At 40.6% G+C, this 20743-nt stretch overlaps 1 protein-coding gene across 1 annotated transcript; it reads right to left on the bottom strand.

Annotated features, from left to right (window-relative positions):
* Positions 1-571: 571 nt before the first annotated feature.
* LOC308286749 (interferon-induced GTP-binding protein Mx3-like) lies at positions 572-12648 on the bottom strand (the record flags this gene model as incomplete). The annotated part of the gene is made up of 13 exons (XM_080727871.1): positions 572-796; positions 1343-1606; positions 4128-4204; positions 4937-5095; positions 5636-5777; positions 6618-6740; positions 6886-6964; positions 7279-7371; positions 7963-8068; positions 8206-8344; positions 10388-10542; positions 11542-11679; positions 12462-12648. The coding sequence occupies 13 exons, from the start codon at positions 12646-12648 to the stop codon at positions 572-574; spliced, it is 1887 nt and encodes a 628-aa protein (XP_080583997.1).
* Between the last annotated feature and the right edge of the window lie 8095 nt (positions 12649-20743).

Genomic DNA, 20743 nt, shown 5'->3' with positions numbered 1-20743 from the left:
AGGCCTTCTAGAACAGCGGTTCTCAACCTGTGGGTCGGGACCAGGGGGGGTCCCCAAATTAAATTGGGGGGTCCCCAGATGATTATCTTAATGTGAAACATTGTTTTCTCACTCAACAGTGAACAAACCAACATAAGGTTGATTGATTTGACAGCGAATTAAAAAAAAAAAAAAAAAGGATGTAAATAAACTATTGAGCGAAAATATTGTAATAATAGTCATGGAATGGACAAGACATGTCAGTAGATTCAAAGATGGGGGAACACTGAACAGTAACTTGTTGGTTTATTGTTGGGTTTATGCACATTTCTTAAGTGACAAAAAAACCCTTTTTAATACCTCTAAAATGACAAATTAAACATTGGCCAAATTGTCAAATTGTCAGTGAACGAAATTGGGAAAATAGCCGATCTACATGCTCACAAGCATGTTGATGTAGTGCATGTAGATCTGCTATGTAGAACCGTGTTATACAAAGTGTGACTGTTAGTGCTCGTCAGGGTGGGGGGGTCCCCAGTTAAAATATGATTATTTTGGGGTTCGCGGCCTGAAAAGGTTGAAAACCACGGTTCTAGAAGCCCACCAGGTAGCTGCGGGCCTGCGTCAGGCGCTTGAGGCGGCTCTGCAGAGAGGCTCTCCTGCTGGCGATGTCGATGTCTTCCTTGAGCAGGACCTCCACGTTGTCCTTGTCCTGCAACATCTGCAGCATCTGCATCTGCAGCTGAGAGGCGCACTCCTGCAGCATGAAGTAGAGGATCACCATGGGGATCTGGTCCGACAGGCGCTGCCTGGCAATCTGGAGAGTGCAGACCAGAGGACAAGCGGACAGTGAGTGACGATGTGCACCTTATCGATCCTGCTTACTGAGCCGAGCTTTTATCGAGCCCGCTATATTGAGCGTTTTCTAATATCTTGGGGAAAAACTCTGAAAAGAACTGGTATCTTTTTTTTATTGGCCAGTTGTGACCGTGACTTTGTGGCTGACCACCAACTATGAAGATGACAATAATTGACAAAAGTAACAAATATTAACATTAAATATTATTAAAACAATCATTCATTAGTGTGCACTAAGTGTTAAATGGATTTATATTATGAATAGTACTGTAATCATTTCTTGATCGCCTCTGGTCTTGATTGTTTAAACATGACGCCATGGGCCGCTATGCTCGATAACAAGCTTGATAAGCCCAAAGCTTATTGATACCGGGTACTCAATACATCTGTTATCGAGTTTGTAGCGGGCCCTTGTTTTGAGCTCCATCCCTAGTGATGATCAGACCTGTAACACTCCAGTGCATTATGGGGTGCTCTCTGATTTGTTTAATAACTTAAAACTTACGTTAAAATAAGACTTGAGGTGCAACATCATCTCCTGCAGTGTGGCATGCTTATCTGAGGAGTAAATGGTGGTCCTTCTCTCGAATCTCTCAAGGTTGACATCATCCTCATCCTGGATGACCACCTCCCCCTCCTTCTTCATTTGGATCAGACTTTGACTGTAGGTTCTGTCCTGTGTGTAAACGATCATCTCCATCTTGAACTGGGTCCTGATGGTGGACTCTGCAGCGGTCTGCCTCTCCTGCTTGATGGCTTCAATCTTTGTCTGGAAAACAAACCAACTTTAAGGGATTCTGTTCACATAGGATTCAGGGGGGAAAACAATGCCAAAAACTGTGAAACTATAACAGGGGTGGGCAACTTTGATGATGGCGAGGGCCACTATGTTTCCACCTTCACTCCAGAGGGCCACATTGCATATTGCTACGTTCTACTTTGTCATTCTAGTATCTTATACAAAAGAAGCAAAAATAGCTGATCTACAAGCTCAAAACGCATCGCGCTGCGATGCGTTTTGAGCTTGTAGATCGGCTATTTTTGCTTCTTTTGAATTGGATTCCTGAATATATATATTTTTTTTTATTGGAATCCTGAAATCTAACATTTTGATTTAATTTCACATTTAATTATATACTTATGTTCAGAGATGGGCAGTATTTGAAATACATGTATTTGAAATACGTATTTGAAATACTTTTTTGTATTTTGTAATTTGTATTTGGCTGCGATGGGAAAATTTGGATGTAATTTGTATCAAAATACTTTCAGGTCTAGTATTTTCTGTATTTGAAATACAAAATACATTTTAATGTAATTTTATTCTCAAATGGACACATTTTAAACATTCACAAGGGTAAACTCTTGTGGCAGTTCAGGTAGTCGGGGGCGTTAGGGATATTTTGTGCTATATTAGTCTAAAAGCACCACATTTTGCACAGATGTAGCCCAGGGCATGCTCTAATGATTTGGCAAGGGCGCCTGAGTCGGCGACCTTCGGGGTCGCCACAGCGGACAAGTCAAGTTGGGCTCCCATCGACTTTCTATACAGGAGGAAAATACCCAGAAAAAAATCTGCTTTAAGTAGGATGTGAGGGGTCTAACTAGGGGTTTGCCATGATGCTGAATCCATTGCAAGCATTTTTTTGGCAAAAAAAATAAATGGCCCCAGAAAATGCCCACAAAACGGTTAAAAGTGATGACTCATGAGTCATGAGTCATCACAAAAGTGATGACTCATCACTTTTCATCACTAAAAAAATCATTTTCTGGGGGCATTTATAGCCCAAGGAATGTTTATTTGTGCAAAACAAATGCTTGCAATGGATTCAGCATCATGACAACCCCCTAGTTAGACCTCTCACATCCTACTTAAAGTTTTTCTGGGTATTTTTTCCTCCTGTATAGAAAGTCGATGGGAGCCCAACATGACCCCGAAGGTCGCCGACTCTGGCGCCCTAGCTAAATCATTATAGCATGCCCTGGGCTACATCTGTGCAAAATGTGGCGCTTTTAGACTAATATAGCACGAAATGGCCATGTTATCTCCCTAACGCCCCCGACTAAGGTGTGTGTGTGTGTGTGTGTGTGTGTGTGTGTGATACAGCCATGGCACTTAACTTGGATTTGTTTCAAATGTAACATGCGTTATGATTACAATTACGAATTACTTGTGCCAGCAGAGCGTGCAAGTACTGTGTTCATCTGCATATGTACGTTATGTAAGTAGGTAGGTAGCTGTGTGTGTTTAAGCCCGTAGCCCAATCAGGGACCAGCATTTCTGGCACTGTCATAATTAACAGCCAATGAGGGACCAGCATTCCGGGTGATATCACTGGCATCGCCAGTGGTGCCAGTGGTGAGACACCTCACGGAGCGCTCTGCTGATGCACAAGTAGGCCATACATGGCCTACTTTTGCACCAGACGCAAGTTGGCACCTCGACAGAGCGTAGTTTTTATTATAAGGCCGGTAGAGCAGTTTTGCATTGTGCATTCAATCTCATGCCATAGTTCCTTTCGAAGATAACAGTAACTCTGGCCTGCGCTCTCACACACTGACACAAAGTGGTAAACATTTAGGCTGCCTGCTCAAGACAAACACCATAGTATAGACCCGTTTCTTGTTTACAAACATTGAGACTAAATGCATAGGTGACTGTATCAAATCAATTCCCAACAATCCCCAAACCTGTTGTTTTGGGGAGCGCTGGTTTCATTGGCTCATTTGGTACCGACCTGCACGCGCATCTAGGTTTTTATCAGTGTAACGTGGACCAGAAATGCATTATGGTCAATTTATTCTTAGATATTCTGACAGGCAATTAATGTAATACTTGCAATCAATCTATAAAATTCTATTTTTTTAAATGTATTTATGTATTTTCAAAATACAAAATACGTATTTGTATCTCAAATACATTTCTCTGGCCTGTATTTATATTTTGTATTTTGATACATTTTTTGACCCAGTATTTGTATTTTGTATCAAAATACTTTTCAATGTATTTTCGCCCATCTCTGCTTATGTTAACTTTATGAAACATTTTAATACTACTATACTAGTCATTAAGCTACTAAGATAGACTGACGGAATTAAAGCAGGTCATGTTTGGTATTGTAACAGCTGAAATCAATAATATATTAGTATTCTGGTATTAACCTGTGGGCCGCATTAAGTGAAGGTGGGGGCCGCATGTGGCCCCGGGGCCGCCAGTTGCCCATGTATGAACTATAACATAAAGAATACAATTTATTATGATCTGGTTTGTTGTTCAGTGCAGTGGTTACCTTGGCTGTCTTCATGAGGTGAGGAAATCCATCAAAGCTATCATGAGCCAGCTGGTTGAACACCTTCCTAACAGCATCTAGAGGTAACAACAATACAACAGATCAGCTCTTAATTCCCAACACAGAAATAGAGAAATCAAACAAACACATATTATTTCTTGTGCCATCAAACATTTACTGTAGCTTTTCTTTTGTCTGCTTGATTCATTTCAGATTGACATTAAAGGTATATTCAGTGATTGTACTTCAAATAAAAATATAATTGGTACATTTTCCATTCATTCTCCTCATTAGAATGTGTGCTGACCATATAAGGACTTCCACCATGGCCTGTGTTACGAGCATAGCTACATTCGGTTTTCAGAGGTGGCCAGCCAGTCCTCGACCAATCAGGGTAGAGTATGTCCGTAGTTATGTTATGATGTTTAGTTATGATGGTCAAAATAAAAGTTTTGAGAACCAAAATTGCGTCTGCTAAATGCCTAGATTGTAAACTACTGAACTCATAAAATGCCACAGTCTCGTAGTAAATCAGTATCAAACATATCCTGAAGCTGGAGACTTAGGCCTACCAATATTCAGTGATTGGGTCTAATGATCAAAACGAGAACATTATAATGGTGTAAAAAATCTATAAAAAACTAAACATTCTCACGCTGTAAGGCCAGTGGGGACAAGATGATCCCCGGCCACTTACATTATCACTGAATACACCTTTAATGTGCATTGTGCAAGGAGTCCAGTTGAACTAGCGAAGGACCACGTCCTACAGTGTAAACTGGTTTTATGAGTATTCATTATATACGTACCTCCAACATCCTTAAGCCTCTTGACCGCTGGTTCCTCCATCTTTTTGATCTGGTCCTTCACCATCACCTCAAAGGTTTTGAAGTTGATGAACCCGGGCAGTTCTCTTCCACGGTACTTCTGTTCATACTCAGCCACCTCTCTCTCGATCCACTCGTTAACTGTAGTAACACATTGACACACCCGAAGTGAGTTTAAAAACATGACCAATGATGAAAAACTCCCATACCTACTGGGAGAAATACAACAATGTGCGAACACAGCAGCAAGATTTGTGAACTGTTGCGACAAAAGAAGGCTAGAAACACAACCACCCAAAGACTACAAACCATGGCTTCACATCTAGACCCACTGCACATACAGTATGGAACAGAGCTGCTACCTTTAAATGCATTTTGAGAAGAAATAATGCTGCTATTTGTTCGAAAAGCTTTATACCCTGTAAAATGTCACAATGCGACATAGCTCTGTTTATACAATGCTGTACCCCCTCCAACTGTATATACCGGGATGTTCCCCATTTTCAACTGTTTTTATTTTGTATTTGTGACACTTGCTTTGGCAATGTAAACGTATGTTTTCTCATGCCAATAAAGCTCCTTTGAATTGAATTTAACTGAATTGACATGCATTTAAATAAATGTTATGTTCGTGGGTCTTGATCTTTGTGGGCAAAACCCAAACAGCACCAAGACACTCACAGTTCTCTCCCGAGTGGTCCAGGCGCTCCTGCCAACTCTCAAACTCTTTTCTGAGCATGGGGAAGACATTGAGGTCTTCGCCACATTTTAGCTCCTCTCCCTTAGTCAGATTGACGGCGTCCTGACTGAACGCTGTCACTTTCTGGAAAACAAATGAAAACAAATAAAAAGAATTATAATTGTCACAAATATTTGTTCCAATTTATTTTGTGTATAGACTATGCATAAAGCTTTAATTATTATTCTATTATTATCAATGAATTATTAATCTTTTTCTACCAATTAAATTGTTTATACTAATTTATAATGTATCTTAATTCCGTGGCATTTTTTAGACCTGCAGATACATGAAGAATATTGAGGTGGAAGGAGCTACAGATCAGAGAGATAGTGGAGGTTCAGTGTTAGAAAGGTTCCAAAGATAATATTAAGTTGATTATCATTTGCCTAATTATGTACCACCATAAGAACTGTGTTCTGAGTAATATGCACCTGCCACCTTAAGTCAAATGCATTAAGGGTCATTCATTCATTCCAGTACTAACACGAGCGGTGAAATCCAGTCAAGTTCACCTCACTACAAACTTTACATTTGCACTGCAGTGCCAGTGTGCATTATTTTGTCCATAGATTTATACCGTATTAATTTGCCATGATTACTGAGTTACTGACATTTCTGAATGTTTATTTTGGCTCCATCACTGGTTAACTTTCATGTTTGTTTGCTACATTCTGTGCCTTAAGCATACCCTTGTTATATTATATTCTGAATGTTATGATTCTGTAAGAGTGTATTTGGGAGCGGTTTGTATGTTTACTAAAGCACTTTATTCGACAGGTCAGTTCTATGATGCTGTAGGTTTGTCCATGTGTATTCACAGGTGCCGCCATTACATCCCATCCTGCAGCTGTGGAGTTATCGGAGTTAGTGGCTTATGTTTTTTCTACAACTATCAGGGTTGTGTCACATGAAGGGACTCACATTGATGAGGAAGGCAAGCCTCTCTGCAGGGTCAGATGGGGGTCCGGTGCCACATCTCTCCAGCTCTGCGTCGGTTTGTGCCAACTTCTCCTCTATTTGCTCCTCGAGTCGAGGCAGGGATTTCTGAGACAACAGCAAAGAGGAAGAGCAACGGTCAGGCTTCCAAGACCTAAATACATTATGCAAGTTAATGTGTACGTACACAGTATGCTGTGATTATTCGTCTATTTATCAAAACGTTGCAGGGAATTAATAAGAAGGTATTCACTTGAATATGATTCACGAGTTCCAGAGTGAGTTTCTCGGCCAGTTTAGGAACGGTGGCATGGCCCTCCTCATAAAGACAGCTGTAGAAAGAAACAATGGGGAAGTTACTGGTCACATACGGTACTACAAACTGTACAGCAAGACAATCACATGACCTTTTCTTTTGTAAATGAATGCCCTACTACTACATCCCCAGTGTAAAACAAAAGTAGCAAGAATAGCTGATCTACAAGTACACAAGTATTTGCTATCAAATAATACAAATAAATAAGCGAAAGTGTCTGTGGGTTTGATCAATATTGAACCAATTAAAAGTATTATGAAGAGCTTGTGACAACATAACTACATTGGAAACATTGGAACTAAACATTGGACTAAATAGAAAGGCATTTACCGGAAGTGCGCGTGTTCTTTGAAAAAGTCCATCTCTCTCTCCGAGGCCTCCTTCAGGGACACTTTGTCTGTGATTTCTTTTTGACCCCGACACCTGAATCACAATCAGATAACTGACTTTATAGACACATCACATGGTTTACAGATGTAAAGAAACGGGTGAAAAAACCTGTTTTTGTTATTGCACTTATTTAGAAAGAGAAAGAAAAATAGGATGGAGTGTGTGGCAGGGGGCATGGAGATCCAAAAAGAAAACGTTGAGGAGAAATATAATATTAATGTAGATATTAATATATCGTCACTGTCGGGCAGACACCTCGTATCTCCAAGTTTCAAATTTGTTAATTTAAGTAAAGCACTGCTTCATCATACAAGGCCGATCGCACAAAAGTAGTGAAAACAGCTGATCTACAAGCACACAATGCCTCGCGGTGTGAGGCGTTGTGTGCTTTTAGATCGGCTGTTTTCACTAGTTTACATAATTTTAAAAATGATAAACAAACGGTTTTGGACATACAAGGTTTTCACCCGACAACGACGATATCATCATTACATCTGTGATATTATACATATAGCACAATCCAGCTCGTACAGTATGCACATGAGGTTAGACGCAAGGTGCATATCAGCAGGTATGTACATTATGGTACACATTATGGTGCAAAGAGAGAATCAGCGCAGTCACCTGACGATCATGTAGCCCTTCGTCAAGGGGAAGACCTCGTTGTGAACAATGTCCACCACTGTCTCCTCTGTGCCTTTGTCAACCAAGTCAGGTTTGGTGAGGATGCCTGCATACCCAGAGAGTAAGGGAGAGAGAGAGGCCTGTTCTTACTAGAGAACCAAGTGTCTAGTGTAGTGTGTTTCCTAAAACCCAAAAAGGGCATTTTAATCACATTTGAGCAAGCAACACCTATTTGTTATTTACCTAAAGTTCTTTGGCCTTCAGGGTCTACTTCCTTTGCCATCTGCAACGCCTCGGTCGTTGCTATGTCCACGTTGCACGGAACAACTACCAAGTTAATGGTTTCTTGTTTTTTGATGAACGTCCTTATCAGTCTCTTTATCTAAAAAAAATAGGGAAAAAAATCCTGTGTGTCATTTTCATAAACCTGGCTGTCTTTGTATTTGTATTTGCTTTGATCGAAAGGACAACATTTTCAACATATCTTTATATAATTGGTCCCCAGTAATGCTTATTATATTATGGCACATTTCTGTCTGCACACCCTGTGTCTCAGAGGAGTGCTGTGGACAGTCCAGAATCCTTCCAGTGACGACATCATCAAGATTTATAACTTTTTATGTTGTACTAATGTAAGAAGAATGGCTTCTATTTCAGTGTGCTAACTTTCCAGGAAGATAAATGCTGTATAGTTTCTATTAGCTTGGAATCCCCATCGATGATGTCACTGGTAGACAGGTTTCGGAACTGTCCACAGTTCAATTGTCACTTTTCTAAACACTCACAGAAATGTTGAAATGTCTATAAAGATAAGGTTGACAATGTGTGAAATGCTCCTATAACCTTTCTAATTCTATAATACACTATTTATAATAAATTACCTTCTAAACCACTTAAACCCTATAAACCAGGGGTCTTCAACGTTTTCAGGCCAAGGACCCCTTTGCTGAGAGAGAGATGAAGCAGGGACCCCCGTTATAGTCTATATTTTATACAATTGTGTTGCAGATTAAAATTGTTCATATATTTCTTAGACTTGTTTGACAGCACTGTCATCAGTGTAATGCTTGGTCTGTTCTTCTTTTCCCTCTACACCAAACCTCTTTGCCAGAAATAGCCGATCAACAAGCTCACAACACCTCGCAGCGTGAGGCGTTGTGAGCTTGTAGATCTGCTATTTTTGGCTAATGTTCCACTGAATGTAAAAACATGATCATATCACACGAAATGTGGCAGCCCCCCTGTAGTAACTCTGAGGACCCCCTAGGGGTCCCAGACCCCCTGTTGAAGACCTCTGCTATAAAGCGACACATAATTTGTTGATCGGGGTCCCCCAGAAGCCTGCTTCTCGTTTAATCGATTACATGAGCAAGATAAAATCGCTTATTGGTTCTAAATATCGGTTTCAATGTGTTTTCGGTTAATTGCCCAGCCCTAATGTAGCAGCTGAGCTGAGCTGCAGTGGTGTACCTGGTAGGGCATTCACCAACTATTCGAATATTCAAATATCAAAGTCACTATTCGATGTTGTTCACCGAAGTAGAATATTTTCTTGTTTTTATTCTTTTATTGTATTCTCTACTACAGTTTATAAAGCTTGGCTAGATAGGAAGTCATAAGAATGAGTTGTCAATGCCCCTGGTGGATGAATTTATTAATGCTCTATACCAGGGGTTCTCAAACCTTTTTAGGCCGTGACCCCCACAATAAACATATTTGAACTGGGGACAAGCCCTTGGAATTATAGGTATTACATTTAATGTGACTCGGTTCCACTGATAAATATTGTGAAAATAGCATGTAGATCGTATTCGACTATTCGAATACTTTGAGGTCGAATAATTAGAATACTAAAAATCACTATTCGTGAATACCCTAGTCAGTGATGTTACTAGGTTTTCAATGTAATGGGTCCCGGGACCCACAGGTGGTCATTCAAATGGGTCCCAGAAAGGTTTTATGAGTCCTCAATACAATGTTTTCGAGCGCTGTGAGCTTGTAGATCGGCTATTTTCAAAATGTTTGCCTATTTCTTATATTTATTTTACAATTTGGCTAATGTTTGAACTTAGAACTACTAAAACTACTAAAACATGTGCCCCTAATGAATTTGGGCGCGCAAAATGGCATCGGACGTCGGTGGAATCAAAACATTGACGTTTCTATCGCCTGTTTAAGACTTTCTACGTGGATTTTATTTGTGTTAACGTAGGGTAAAGTAGGATGCTTTCACCCATGAACAATGGTGGTGTCTGTGGAATTTTAAAATGTTTTTCTTTTACCGCGACACCGTATTTTAACATGGACTCCAATGGAGGCGCATCCCCGCGACCCCAGGACCATGACATGAATGAGTCCCTGGGCGACTTGAATGAGTTTTTGATGCGGGATGCGCACGTAATGACATCACTGCCTAGTAGTCTACCTGGTCCCCAATGTTCTCAGGCTGTCCCTTCACGGCCACCCTGGCGATGCCAGGCAGGTCTATGAGCGTGAGGTCTGGAACGTCAGGAGAGACGATCTCTAGGCTGATGAGATCCTCGCTGATCCCCACTCCAACTCCCGCTAGCTCATCCTGGGCTAGGGATGGGACGATATGAAAATGTCATATCACGATTATTGTGACAAAAGAAATCGTGATTTACGATATTATCTCGATAATCAAAACCCATTATCCTGGGGGCGGAACATTTGCCAAAAAATTGCCGATCTACAAGCTCACAATGTGTCGCGTTGCGACACATTGTGAGCTTGTAGATCTGCTATTTTTTTGGCAAAGACATTTGATAGAGAGTGAAAAAAGAGAAAGACTATCAAGTACGTATATTATAAGTACCTTTTACCAATTCTAGAGGGTTGGTACTGGATATGCAGCTCGGCACATAAAAGGTGAATTGATCCCAGTGCATGACGGAGGACGATATCACGATAAATTAAATCTCCACAATACGATTATCATGAGTGTTTTTTATCACGATAAACGATAATATCGCTTATCGTCCCATCCCTATCCTGGGCTAATGGAGATATTAAGAAGATTGATTGATTGATTCTTTTATTAGACAAAAATGGAGAACGGTGCAAGTATAGTCAGTACAATTGAAATGTAGTACAGTACAAGTACAGTTAAAACCCCCTGCCTAAAAGGAACATCCCAAATAAGACTTTTTTACGTTGAAAGCCCTCAGTATTTAATTCATGGACACAATGAATAGCAAGCAAAGAAAACATAAAATAATATTGCAGTTATAAAAACACTATGTACAGGCTAGGGGAAACAAGGTGGTGAGGGTAAGGTAAGGGGGGTGCTCAATTCTCGCTTGTCTATGGGAGAAGTGAACTACCTCAAAGAACAATGAAAAAGGAAGGGAAGGGAACATCCCTGATAACTATGTTTTATATTTGGTTATGCATAATTTTAGTATAGACACAAATTCTACCACATCTGTAAAATGTCCTTGGACTTTGAGTTTTTACTATAAGGTTTTCACAGGTTAAATACATATTTTATACATTGAATTATTATCTCTTGGTGGATCTTAAAATGTATTCATCAATCTCAATCCAAAGTGAGCTCACCTTCACGGATTTTATTTTCCACATCTGTGGGGTCTTCTATCTCTTGCTCATGGTCCTGGTAACTTATCTTTCCATACCACTTCTCTCCATCTCTCCCTCTCTTCATCTTCAGCTCAAGAGGACATCTTGTCACAATACCTTAATGGGAAGTAGTTAAGAGTTGGGAAAAAGGTCACATGCTTTACATAAACGTGAAGAAAAATTATAATAATAATTAAACAGAACAAAAACATGACATTTGCAAAAAAGGCTGTTTTACAAAAGCAGCAATAAGCATGCATAGTTTATTATAGAAAATCAAGTGCAGTAATAAATAAAGCACTTAATAGAAATCACTGAGGAAGAAACGCCTATCAGGCTCAGGCTGTGCATAGGCTCGTACAGTGTTTAGTGATATTGTTTCATAAAACTAAAGGTGTATTTGTATGCAAAGCCCGTACATCTACACAAACGTTCAGATTGCAAATATAAAGTGCTTAGGCTACCCCATGGCCACAGATAGTACAATTATGTACGGGCCCTTAGAAGTACCCGTATCTTCAGTATTGTTCAATAAAAAGCATTTTAATCCGATCAGTGGCCATTTTCTCATAATGTATCTGGGTGCAATACACACCCCAACCAATAGGGTCATGCGGTCGAAAATATGGAGTAAATGGCCACGGATCAGATTCAAATGTTTTTTTATTGGTCAATACGACAGATACGGGTACTTCTGAGGACCCGTACATGTTTGTAACGTCCGACGCCATGGGTTAAGCACTTTTATTTGAAATCTGAACGTTTATGTAGATGTACGGACCAAAAAGGTAAAAAGTGCAAACACCAGGCTAAAGTTCATCCACGTCGTGATCCATGCCTAGCTGCAATTTGAAGCGTATTCAAACTTTCAAAGATTGAAAGAGGGGTCATTTATTTACCGCTTCCTCTTGGCAGAGCCACCCCGGACAGCGCCTCCAACACAGAACTCTTCCCCGAGCTTTGGTCTCCGATCACGGCGATAGCTGGAAGCGCCAGGTCTTTCTCCACACCCAGGGAGCGAAGAGAATCAATGAGGTCTATGCAGGGACGCACCTTCTCCTCAAAGTGTTCGTTTAGGATATTCATGATGACGGTTTATTGGTTTCAAGAATGACGATAGGCAGCTAAGCTATAGTATCATTAGACCTCTACTCTTAAATATCACGATGTGCAGTGGACCACTCAGTAGATTACACGCCGTTTAAGTAGCCCACACTGGATGCAGCTGGCAGGATAGCAGGTGCCACCCACCGGATTCTTATGTGTAGCATGCTTTAAGTTTCAATTTCGTTTCTCTGGAATCAGAGATGAATGATACAGCAGTTTCATTAAAACTTAAGTTTCATGTCTTGTCATGGCAAACGACCTGAAGAAAAGAAAGCTAAAACTATTCTGTTTCTTCCAAATATCACAGACAAATCAAGAACAGATTGTAAACCTTGTCTACATCAGACTATAAAATAATCATTCCCCACTGCACCAGTTTTAATTCAGCGATGCCCTTTATCCTATATAGGCTAATTATCTATCAGATAAACAATGTAGTAGCAGATCTATGCTCCTATCCAACAACAGGTTAACATGTGTCATACATTAATAAGTGCTTAACAGTGGTGTAAAGAAGGCTAGGCCTACTTACAAGTACTGTACTGTACTTATGTAAAGTAGGCTACAAGTGTAAGGTATTTTTACCTACTCAAGTAGGCCTATATCCAATTTTCATTACATTTACTTCTAGTACTCCACTACATCTCAAAGGCAAATAGCCTATTGTAGCCTACTTTTCCTCCACTACAATCATTTGAAAACTTTAGTCAGGGGTGGCACGGTGGCAGTTGCTAGTGCTGTCGCCTGGCAGTTGCGTGGGACAGTCCCACCTTTGCGTGGGACAGTCCCACATTTCCATGACGTTTCATGCGTCCCACAAATTGAGACCCTGTCCCATATTGAGCCTGCCAGGCTCCAGTAATAATCAATGTGTGGGTGTGATGGGTGAGCAAGCTAGACTGGATACCCAGGGGGCAAAGGAAGGTGTGCTGCATTTGCCCCGACATAAAAAGTTGTCCACCAGAAATATTATCTATGACCCAATATGATCACAACCTATATGGACAACCCGGTCAATTTGTACAACAAAGTCCAATATGGCCGCCTCAATATTAGCCCCTATTAGTTTTAATGGGGGGTGAATAGGGCAAAATTTTAAACTGAGGGATATTTCCACGAAACTTGACAGGTTGATCAATGGTATACATATGAAATTTTTTTGTATTGCAAGTTTCCATGAAATCCAATATGGCCGCCACAATATGGCCGCCATAATGTAAGGACCCAGAAAATAGGTTTTGCCTCTAACTTCTGAACCAGATGAGCTAGAAACGCAAACTTGGTGTCTATTTCATGGTGTCTGACCATGGGAGACTCAATGGAATAACTAATTTTATTATTGGGTGTGTCTGGACCTTTATTGTGCATATTTGCAAGATGGTGGACTCCCAAAATAGAGCTTTAACATAATTTCTACCATGATTGTTGACTGCTTTTGCAAATACAAGCAATATGAATCCATTTGCTAAGATTTATGGCACAGAAGGGACTGTATTAAAATACCTGTATTATTCTCGAGTTTGCATGTTGTCAAAATGGCTGTAAACGAGATATTATATTTCCTGTCCGATTCTACTGTATAAAGAAAGAAAGAGAGAGATTATCTCAATGAAATGAATGCAACTGCCTTTTTGGGTCTTTCACACATAGACATGCACATGCTTTCCAACAACTTCAGCTTCAGGGAAATTATAATGAACACATGATTAAAACAGGCTGCATTATAATGCAAATAATTGCTAGTCACTATCACTGTCATGTGTACCTATCCTGCTGCATCTTGTCTCCAGTCCTTGGCAACGACACCCCAAGTAGCATGCAATTCCCTTCTTCGCACATGAAGTTCAATCACCCGAGAGAGACTTGGAGTAGAACCGCTGCTCCTTCACTTGGAAAGGAGTCAGCTTAGGTGGTTCGGGCATCTAGTACGGATGCCCCCCGAGCGCCTTCCTAGGAAGGTCCTCGATGCACGTCCCACTGGGAGGAGACCCCGTGGCAGACCTAAGACCAGATGGAAGGATTATATCTCCAGACTGGCCTGGGAACGCCTCGGTATACTCCCAGAGGGAGTGGAGGAAGTTGCGCAGGATAAGGAAATCTGGAAGTCTCAGTTGGAACTGTTACCCCCGCGACCCGATTCCGGATAAGCGGTTGAAGATGGATGGATGGATGGATGGCACATGAACAGTTTTTCTGGCAGCCTTTGATACAGCTACATGATATTGCCTTGTCCATTGATATAGGCCAGGCTGGCTCTGTAGATGTACAGGGGACTGCCTTCCCATCACTGAGAGACCATCCATATTCAGTGAAGCAAGGGATGTCTGGCTTCGCGATGTGTGCAGTTTTATCTATTATGGCTGCAAGAGCAGCTCTTTTCAGGTGCAGGCCAAAGGCATTTTCTGTAGGTGGCAGCAGCTTCAACAGGGTTGATCGGTTATTTAGGAACTTGTACACTCTCAGCTTTGCCAGGTCAAAGTCCTCCGAATGGTCAGCTTTTGATGCATATACAGCTATTGTGAGGTCTCTAGCCTGATTCTTGACATCCTCTGAGAGGGAATAAGAGGAATTTTCACCAAACTCCTGAAGTGCAGGGAGATCTAGACCCATGCTGGTCTTGAACCATGCCTTCTTTCCAGTGAAAAAGGGATAGCTGGTGGTATCTCTGCCACTCAGGCTGTGAATAAAGGGCAGGGCACGACACTGTGCGAGTCCAAGGGCTGAGACCATGTGATGGATAGGAAGATATGCATCCTGCTCTGTTCTCACCCACAGCTCTGGAAGGTCTAGGAGGTGGGTGGCAGCATGATATAGATGCCTATATCATGCTGCCGCCATGGGAAGGCAGTCCCCTGTCCATCTACAGAGCCAGCCTGGCCTATATCAATGGACAAGGCAATATCATGTAGCTGTATCAAAGGCTGCCAGAAAAGCTGTTCATGTGCGAAGAAGGGAATTGCATGCTACTTGGGGTGTCGTTGCCAAGGACTGGAGACAAGATGCTGCAGGATAGGTACACATGACAGTGATAGTGACTAGCAATTATTTGCATTATAATGCAGCCTGTTTTAATCATGTGTTCATTATAATTTCCCTGAAGCTGAAGTTGTTGGAAAGCATGTGCATGTCTATGTGTGAAAGACCCAAAAAGGCAGTTGCATTCATTTCATTGAGATAATCTCTCTCTTTTTTTATTTTTTTTTAATAAAAAAATAATTTCTAAGATACATTGTTTTGGTCTCTGATTTTATCTGAAGTCATTGCTACAACTACATACAGTAGAATCGGACAGGAAATATAATATCTCGTTTACAGCCATTTTGACAACATGCAAACTCAAGAATAATACAGGTATAAGTCCCTTCTGTGCCATAAATCTTAGCAAATGGATTCATATCCATTGTATTTGCAAAAGCAGTCAACACTCATGGTAGAAATTATGTTAAAGCTCTATTTTGGGAATCCACCATCTTGCAAATATGCACAATAAAGGTCCAGACACACCCAATAATAAAATTAGCTATTCCATTGAGTCTCCCATGGTCAGACACCATGAAATAGACACCAAGTTTGCGTTTCTAGCTCATCTGGTTCAGAAGTTAGAGGCAAAACCTATTTTCTGGGTCCTTACATTATGGCGGCCATATTGTGGCGGCCATATTGGATTTCATGGAAACTTGCAATACAAAAAATGTTCATATGTATACCATTGATCAACCTGTGAAGTTTCGTGGAAATATCCCTCAGTTTAAAATTTTGCCCTATTCACCCCCCCATTAAAACTAATAGGGGCTAATATTGAGGCGGCCATATTGGACTTTGTTGTACAAATTGACCGGGTTGTCCATATAGGTTGTGATCCTACTGGGTCATAGATAATATTTCTGGTGGACAACTTTTTATGTCGGGGCAAATGCAGGTTTCCTAAAAAAAGACTGGTTTGCCCCCTGGGTATGCTTTAATTCCGTCAGTCTATCTTAGTAGCTTAATGACTGGTATTAAAATGTTTTTTTTTTGTTGTTGTTTTTTTTTATTATGTCCAATGTATTTGTATTTAAGTTCATAAAGTTAACATAAGTATATCATTAAATGCGTTGGAAATTAAATCAAAATGTTAGATTTCAGGATTCCAATTACAAAATAACAAAAAAAAGTATTCAGGAATCCAATTCAAAAGAAGCAAAAATAGCCAATCTACAAGCTCAAAAGCATCGCAGTGCGATGCGTTTTGAGCTTGTAGATCTGCTATTTTTGCTTCTTTTGTATAAGATACTAGAATGACAAAGTAGAACGTAGCAATATGCAATGTGGCCCCCTGGAGTGAAGGTGGAAATATAGTGGCCCTCGCAATCATCAAAGTCGCCCACCCCTGTTATAGTTTCACAGTTTTTGGCATTGTTTTCCCCCTGTATCCTATGTGAACAGAATCCCTTAAAGTTGGTTTGTTTTCCAGACAAAGATTGAGGCCATCAAGCAGGAGAGGCAGACCGCTGCAGAGTCCACCATCAGGACCCAGTTCAAGATGGAGATGATCGTTTACACACAGGACAGAACCTACAGTCAAAGTCTGATCCAAATGAAGAAGGAGGGGGAGGTGGTCATCCAGGATGAGGATGATGTCAACCTTGAGAGATTCGAGAGAAGGACCACCATTTACTCCTCAGATAAGCATGCCACACTGCAGGAGATGATGTTGCACCTCAAGTCTTATTTTAACGTAAGTTTTAAGTTATTAAACAAATCAGAGAGCACCCCATAATGCACTGGAGTGTTACAGGTCTGATCATCACTAGGGATGGAGCTCAAAACAAGGGCCCGCTACAAACTCGATAACAGATGTATTGAGTACCCGGGTATCAATAAGCTTTGGGCTTATCAAGCTTGTTATCGAGCATAGCGGCCCATGGCGTCATGTTTAAACAATCAAGACAAGAGGCGATCAAGAAATGATTACAGTACTATTCATAATATAAATCCATTTAACACTTATTGCACACTGATGAATGATTGTTTTAATGATATTTAATGTTAATATTTGTTACTTTTGTCAATTATTGTCATCTTCATAGATGGTGGTCAGCCACAAATTCACGGTCACAACTGGCCAATAAAAAAAATATACCAGTTCTACCAGTTTTTCCACAAAATATTAGAAAAACGCTCAATATAGCGGGCTCGATAAAAGCTCGGCTCAAAGAGCAGGATCGATAAGGTGCACATCGTCACTCACTGTCCGCTTGTCCTCTGGTCTGCTCCCTCCAGATTGCCAGGCAGCGCCTGTCGGACCAGATCCCCATGGTGATCCTCTACTTCATGCTGCAGGAGTGCGCCTCTCAGCTGCAGATGCAGATGCTGCAGATGTTGCAGGACAAGGAGAACGTGGAGGTCCTGCTAAAGGAAGACATCGACATCGCCAGCAGGAGAGCCTCTCTGCAGAGCCGCCTCAAGCGCCTGACGCAGGCCCGCAGCTACCTGGTGGGCTTCTAGAACCTTGGTTCTCAACCTTTTCAGGCCGCGACCCCCAAAAGAATCATATTTTAACTGGGGACTCCCCCACCCTGACGAGCACTAAGAATCACACTTTGTATAACACGGTTCTACATAGCAGATCTACATGCTCACAACGCCTCGTGTTGCGAGGCTTCTTTCACTGACAATTTGACAATTTGGCCAATGTTTAATTTGTCATTTTAGAGGTAAAGGTTTTTTTTTGTCACTTAAGAAATGTGCATAAACCCTCTATACACTTCAACCTTATGTTGGTTCGTTCACTGTTGAGTGAGAAAACAATGGTTCACATTAAGTTAATCATCTGGGGACCCCCCAATTTAACTTGGGGACCCCCCCTGGTCCCGACCCACAGGTTGAGAACCGCTGTTCTAGAAGGCCTGACGCAGGCCTGTGAACTACCAGGTGGGCTTCTAGAAGGGGGACCTAACCCACCTTGTTGTTCTCTCATCATCACTGTAGGGCTTCCAAAATTGTTACAATTCAGGAAATGGGGAAATAAGGACTTTTGTAGTTATTATTTAGTCACAAGCGTTTGTTATAAAACACAGACTTAAAGAATTTAAGTTATATACAGTAGTGTACTCTACCAAAGTTACATATTCTTTAACCTTTTTTCTTTTATATAGCAAAAATAGCCATCTATTTCTTTATTGTGACTGTACAGTATGACCAAATGTGGTGTTAATTTGAGAGAAAATATGGAGATACAAGCTTTCTGTCCGACGGTAACGATATGGCATTATGCAAACAGTTTATTTTTGTTTTATTAACAGGAAAAGAGACCATTATCCAACCGCTGTAAAAGGCCATTGGGTCAGCTGTACCCTACCAGTAGACTACACTAGGTTTATGATGTTACATTTTGTTTGCTACTGTTGATGTTACAGTTTTTTTTGTTACTGTTGTTACCATTTCTTCATTACAATTACTGTTACAATTCACTTCAGCCCTGTGAGGGCAGTGATGAAAACCAGACGGTCCAGTGTTTCCCAAACTGTGGGTTGGGGCCCATTTCTGGGTCACGGACCCATTATTATGGGTCCTTTGTTCCATTTACTACAACAGTTATTTGGAAGGATTTTGATAGTAAAAGTAAAAAGAAAATCCCAACATTTCAGAAATTAAAATGGAATGGAATTTGAATGTAAAAGAAAAAAGAAAAGGTAATTTAATTCCGTAAAAAATAATCGATGCAAGTGCTGAAAATGGAATTGGCTATTTTCACGTTTGGGTACGTGGGGATTTCTCTTTTGGTTTTCATGCTAAACAGTTTGTGAACCACTGGACAAGTCATCTGTAAAGTACATTAATTTAGTGTTGTATGATGGTATCTTTTACTGCATAGTTTTACAGCTTTGGTTTTTGCTAATTATTTTATATGCTCCTTTCATATGTTACACTCCAGTCATAGCTTCAAGATGTATTACAGAAGTACAGCTATCTTTTGAATAAATTCTCTTGTATTGAATCTTGTAGCATTTCTTTGATTGGGACTCCCCTCTTCAGATCAGATCTGAAGGACCACACAAGCCACAAAGCATTTTTCTAAGGGTATTATTTAACAACGTCAGGGTGTGTCAACAGCCAAAACAAAGAAAACTTGATCGTGAACAACCCAAACATGTAGTTCAGGAGGTAGAGCAGATTGGCCAATGATCCATGGGTCTTCGACGACTGTTCGCTGCTTCACCTCCCAATGAATGAATGAACCGTTGTAAAGCGATTTGAGCGCTATAAAAAAGCAATTCATTATAACTTAATTAATTGTTTTGAAGATGAAACTTAATTGTTATTACAAAATGAACTAAAATGGGATTACGACAACAGGTAAATCAGGAAGTGCGACTTAACCACGCAGAACCACCATTGTGCGTTCATACAGATATGCTGTATATACAGTAACGGGGGGAACAACGTCTGATCTCAGTGCATTCAGTTGGGACATTAACAGATTTATATAGAGTGCTGCGATGCGTTTTGAGCTTGTAGATCGGCTATTTTTGCTTCTTTTGAATTGGAATCCTAAATTATTTTTTGTTATTTCTTTATTGGAATCCTGAAATGTAACATTTTGATTTAATTTCAAACACATTTAATTATATACTCATGTTAACTTTATGAACCTAAATACAAATACATTCGACATAAAAAAAATACATTTTAATACTACTATACTACACAATAAGCTACTAATATAGACTGACGGAATTAAAGTAGGCCATGTTTGGAATCAATAATATATCAGTATTCCGATATGAACCTGCGGGCCACATTAAGTGAAGGTGGGGGCCGCATGTTGTCCCCGGGCCGCCAGTTGGCTCTTGCTGGGATTATCATACTAACTAACCGCACACACCGCTTTGTTGTGTTGTATAGCACAGCAGAGAAAGGTTTCAAGAGCTTTGGTCAACAAAAGCACAAAAACAAAAATCAAATGGAACGATGACAGCAACAGTAGCCTACACACATTGAAAACAATTATTTGTCAAATATGACAGTGGTTCTCAAAGAGGGGTCCTTAACACGTTGCAAGCCGCGGCAGAACCCTCTGAACAGAGGTAGC

The sequence above is a fragment of the Nannobrachium achirus genome, assembly GCF_963921795.1.
Source record: "Nannobrachium achirus genome assembly, chromosome: 6".
Lineage (NCBI taxonomy): Eukaryota > Metazoa > Chordata > Actinopteri > Myctophiformes > Myctophidae > Nannobrachium > Nannobrachium achirus.
Note: the sequence above shows the minus strand (reverse complement) of the source record. Positions and strands in the feature narration are given on the sequence as shown.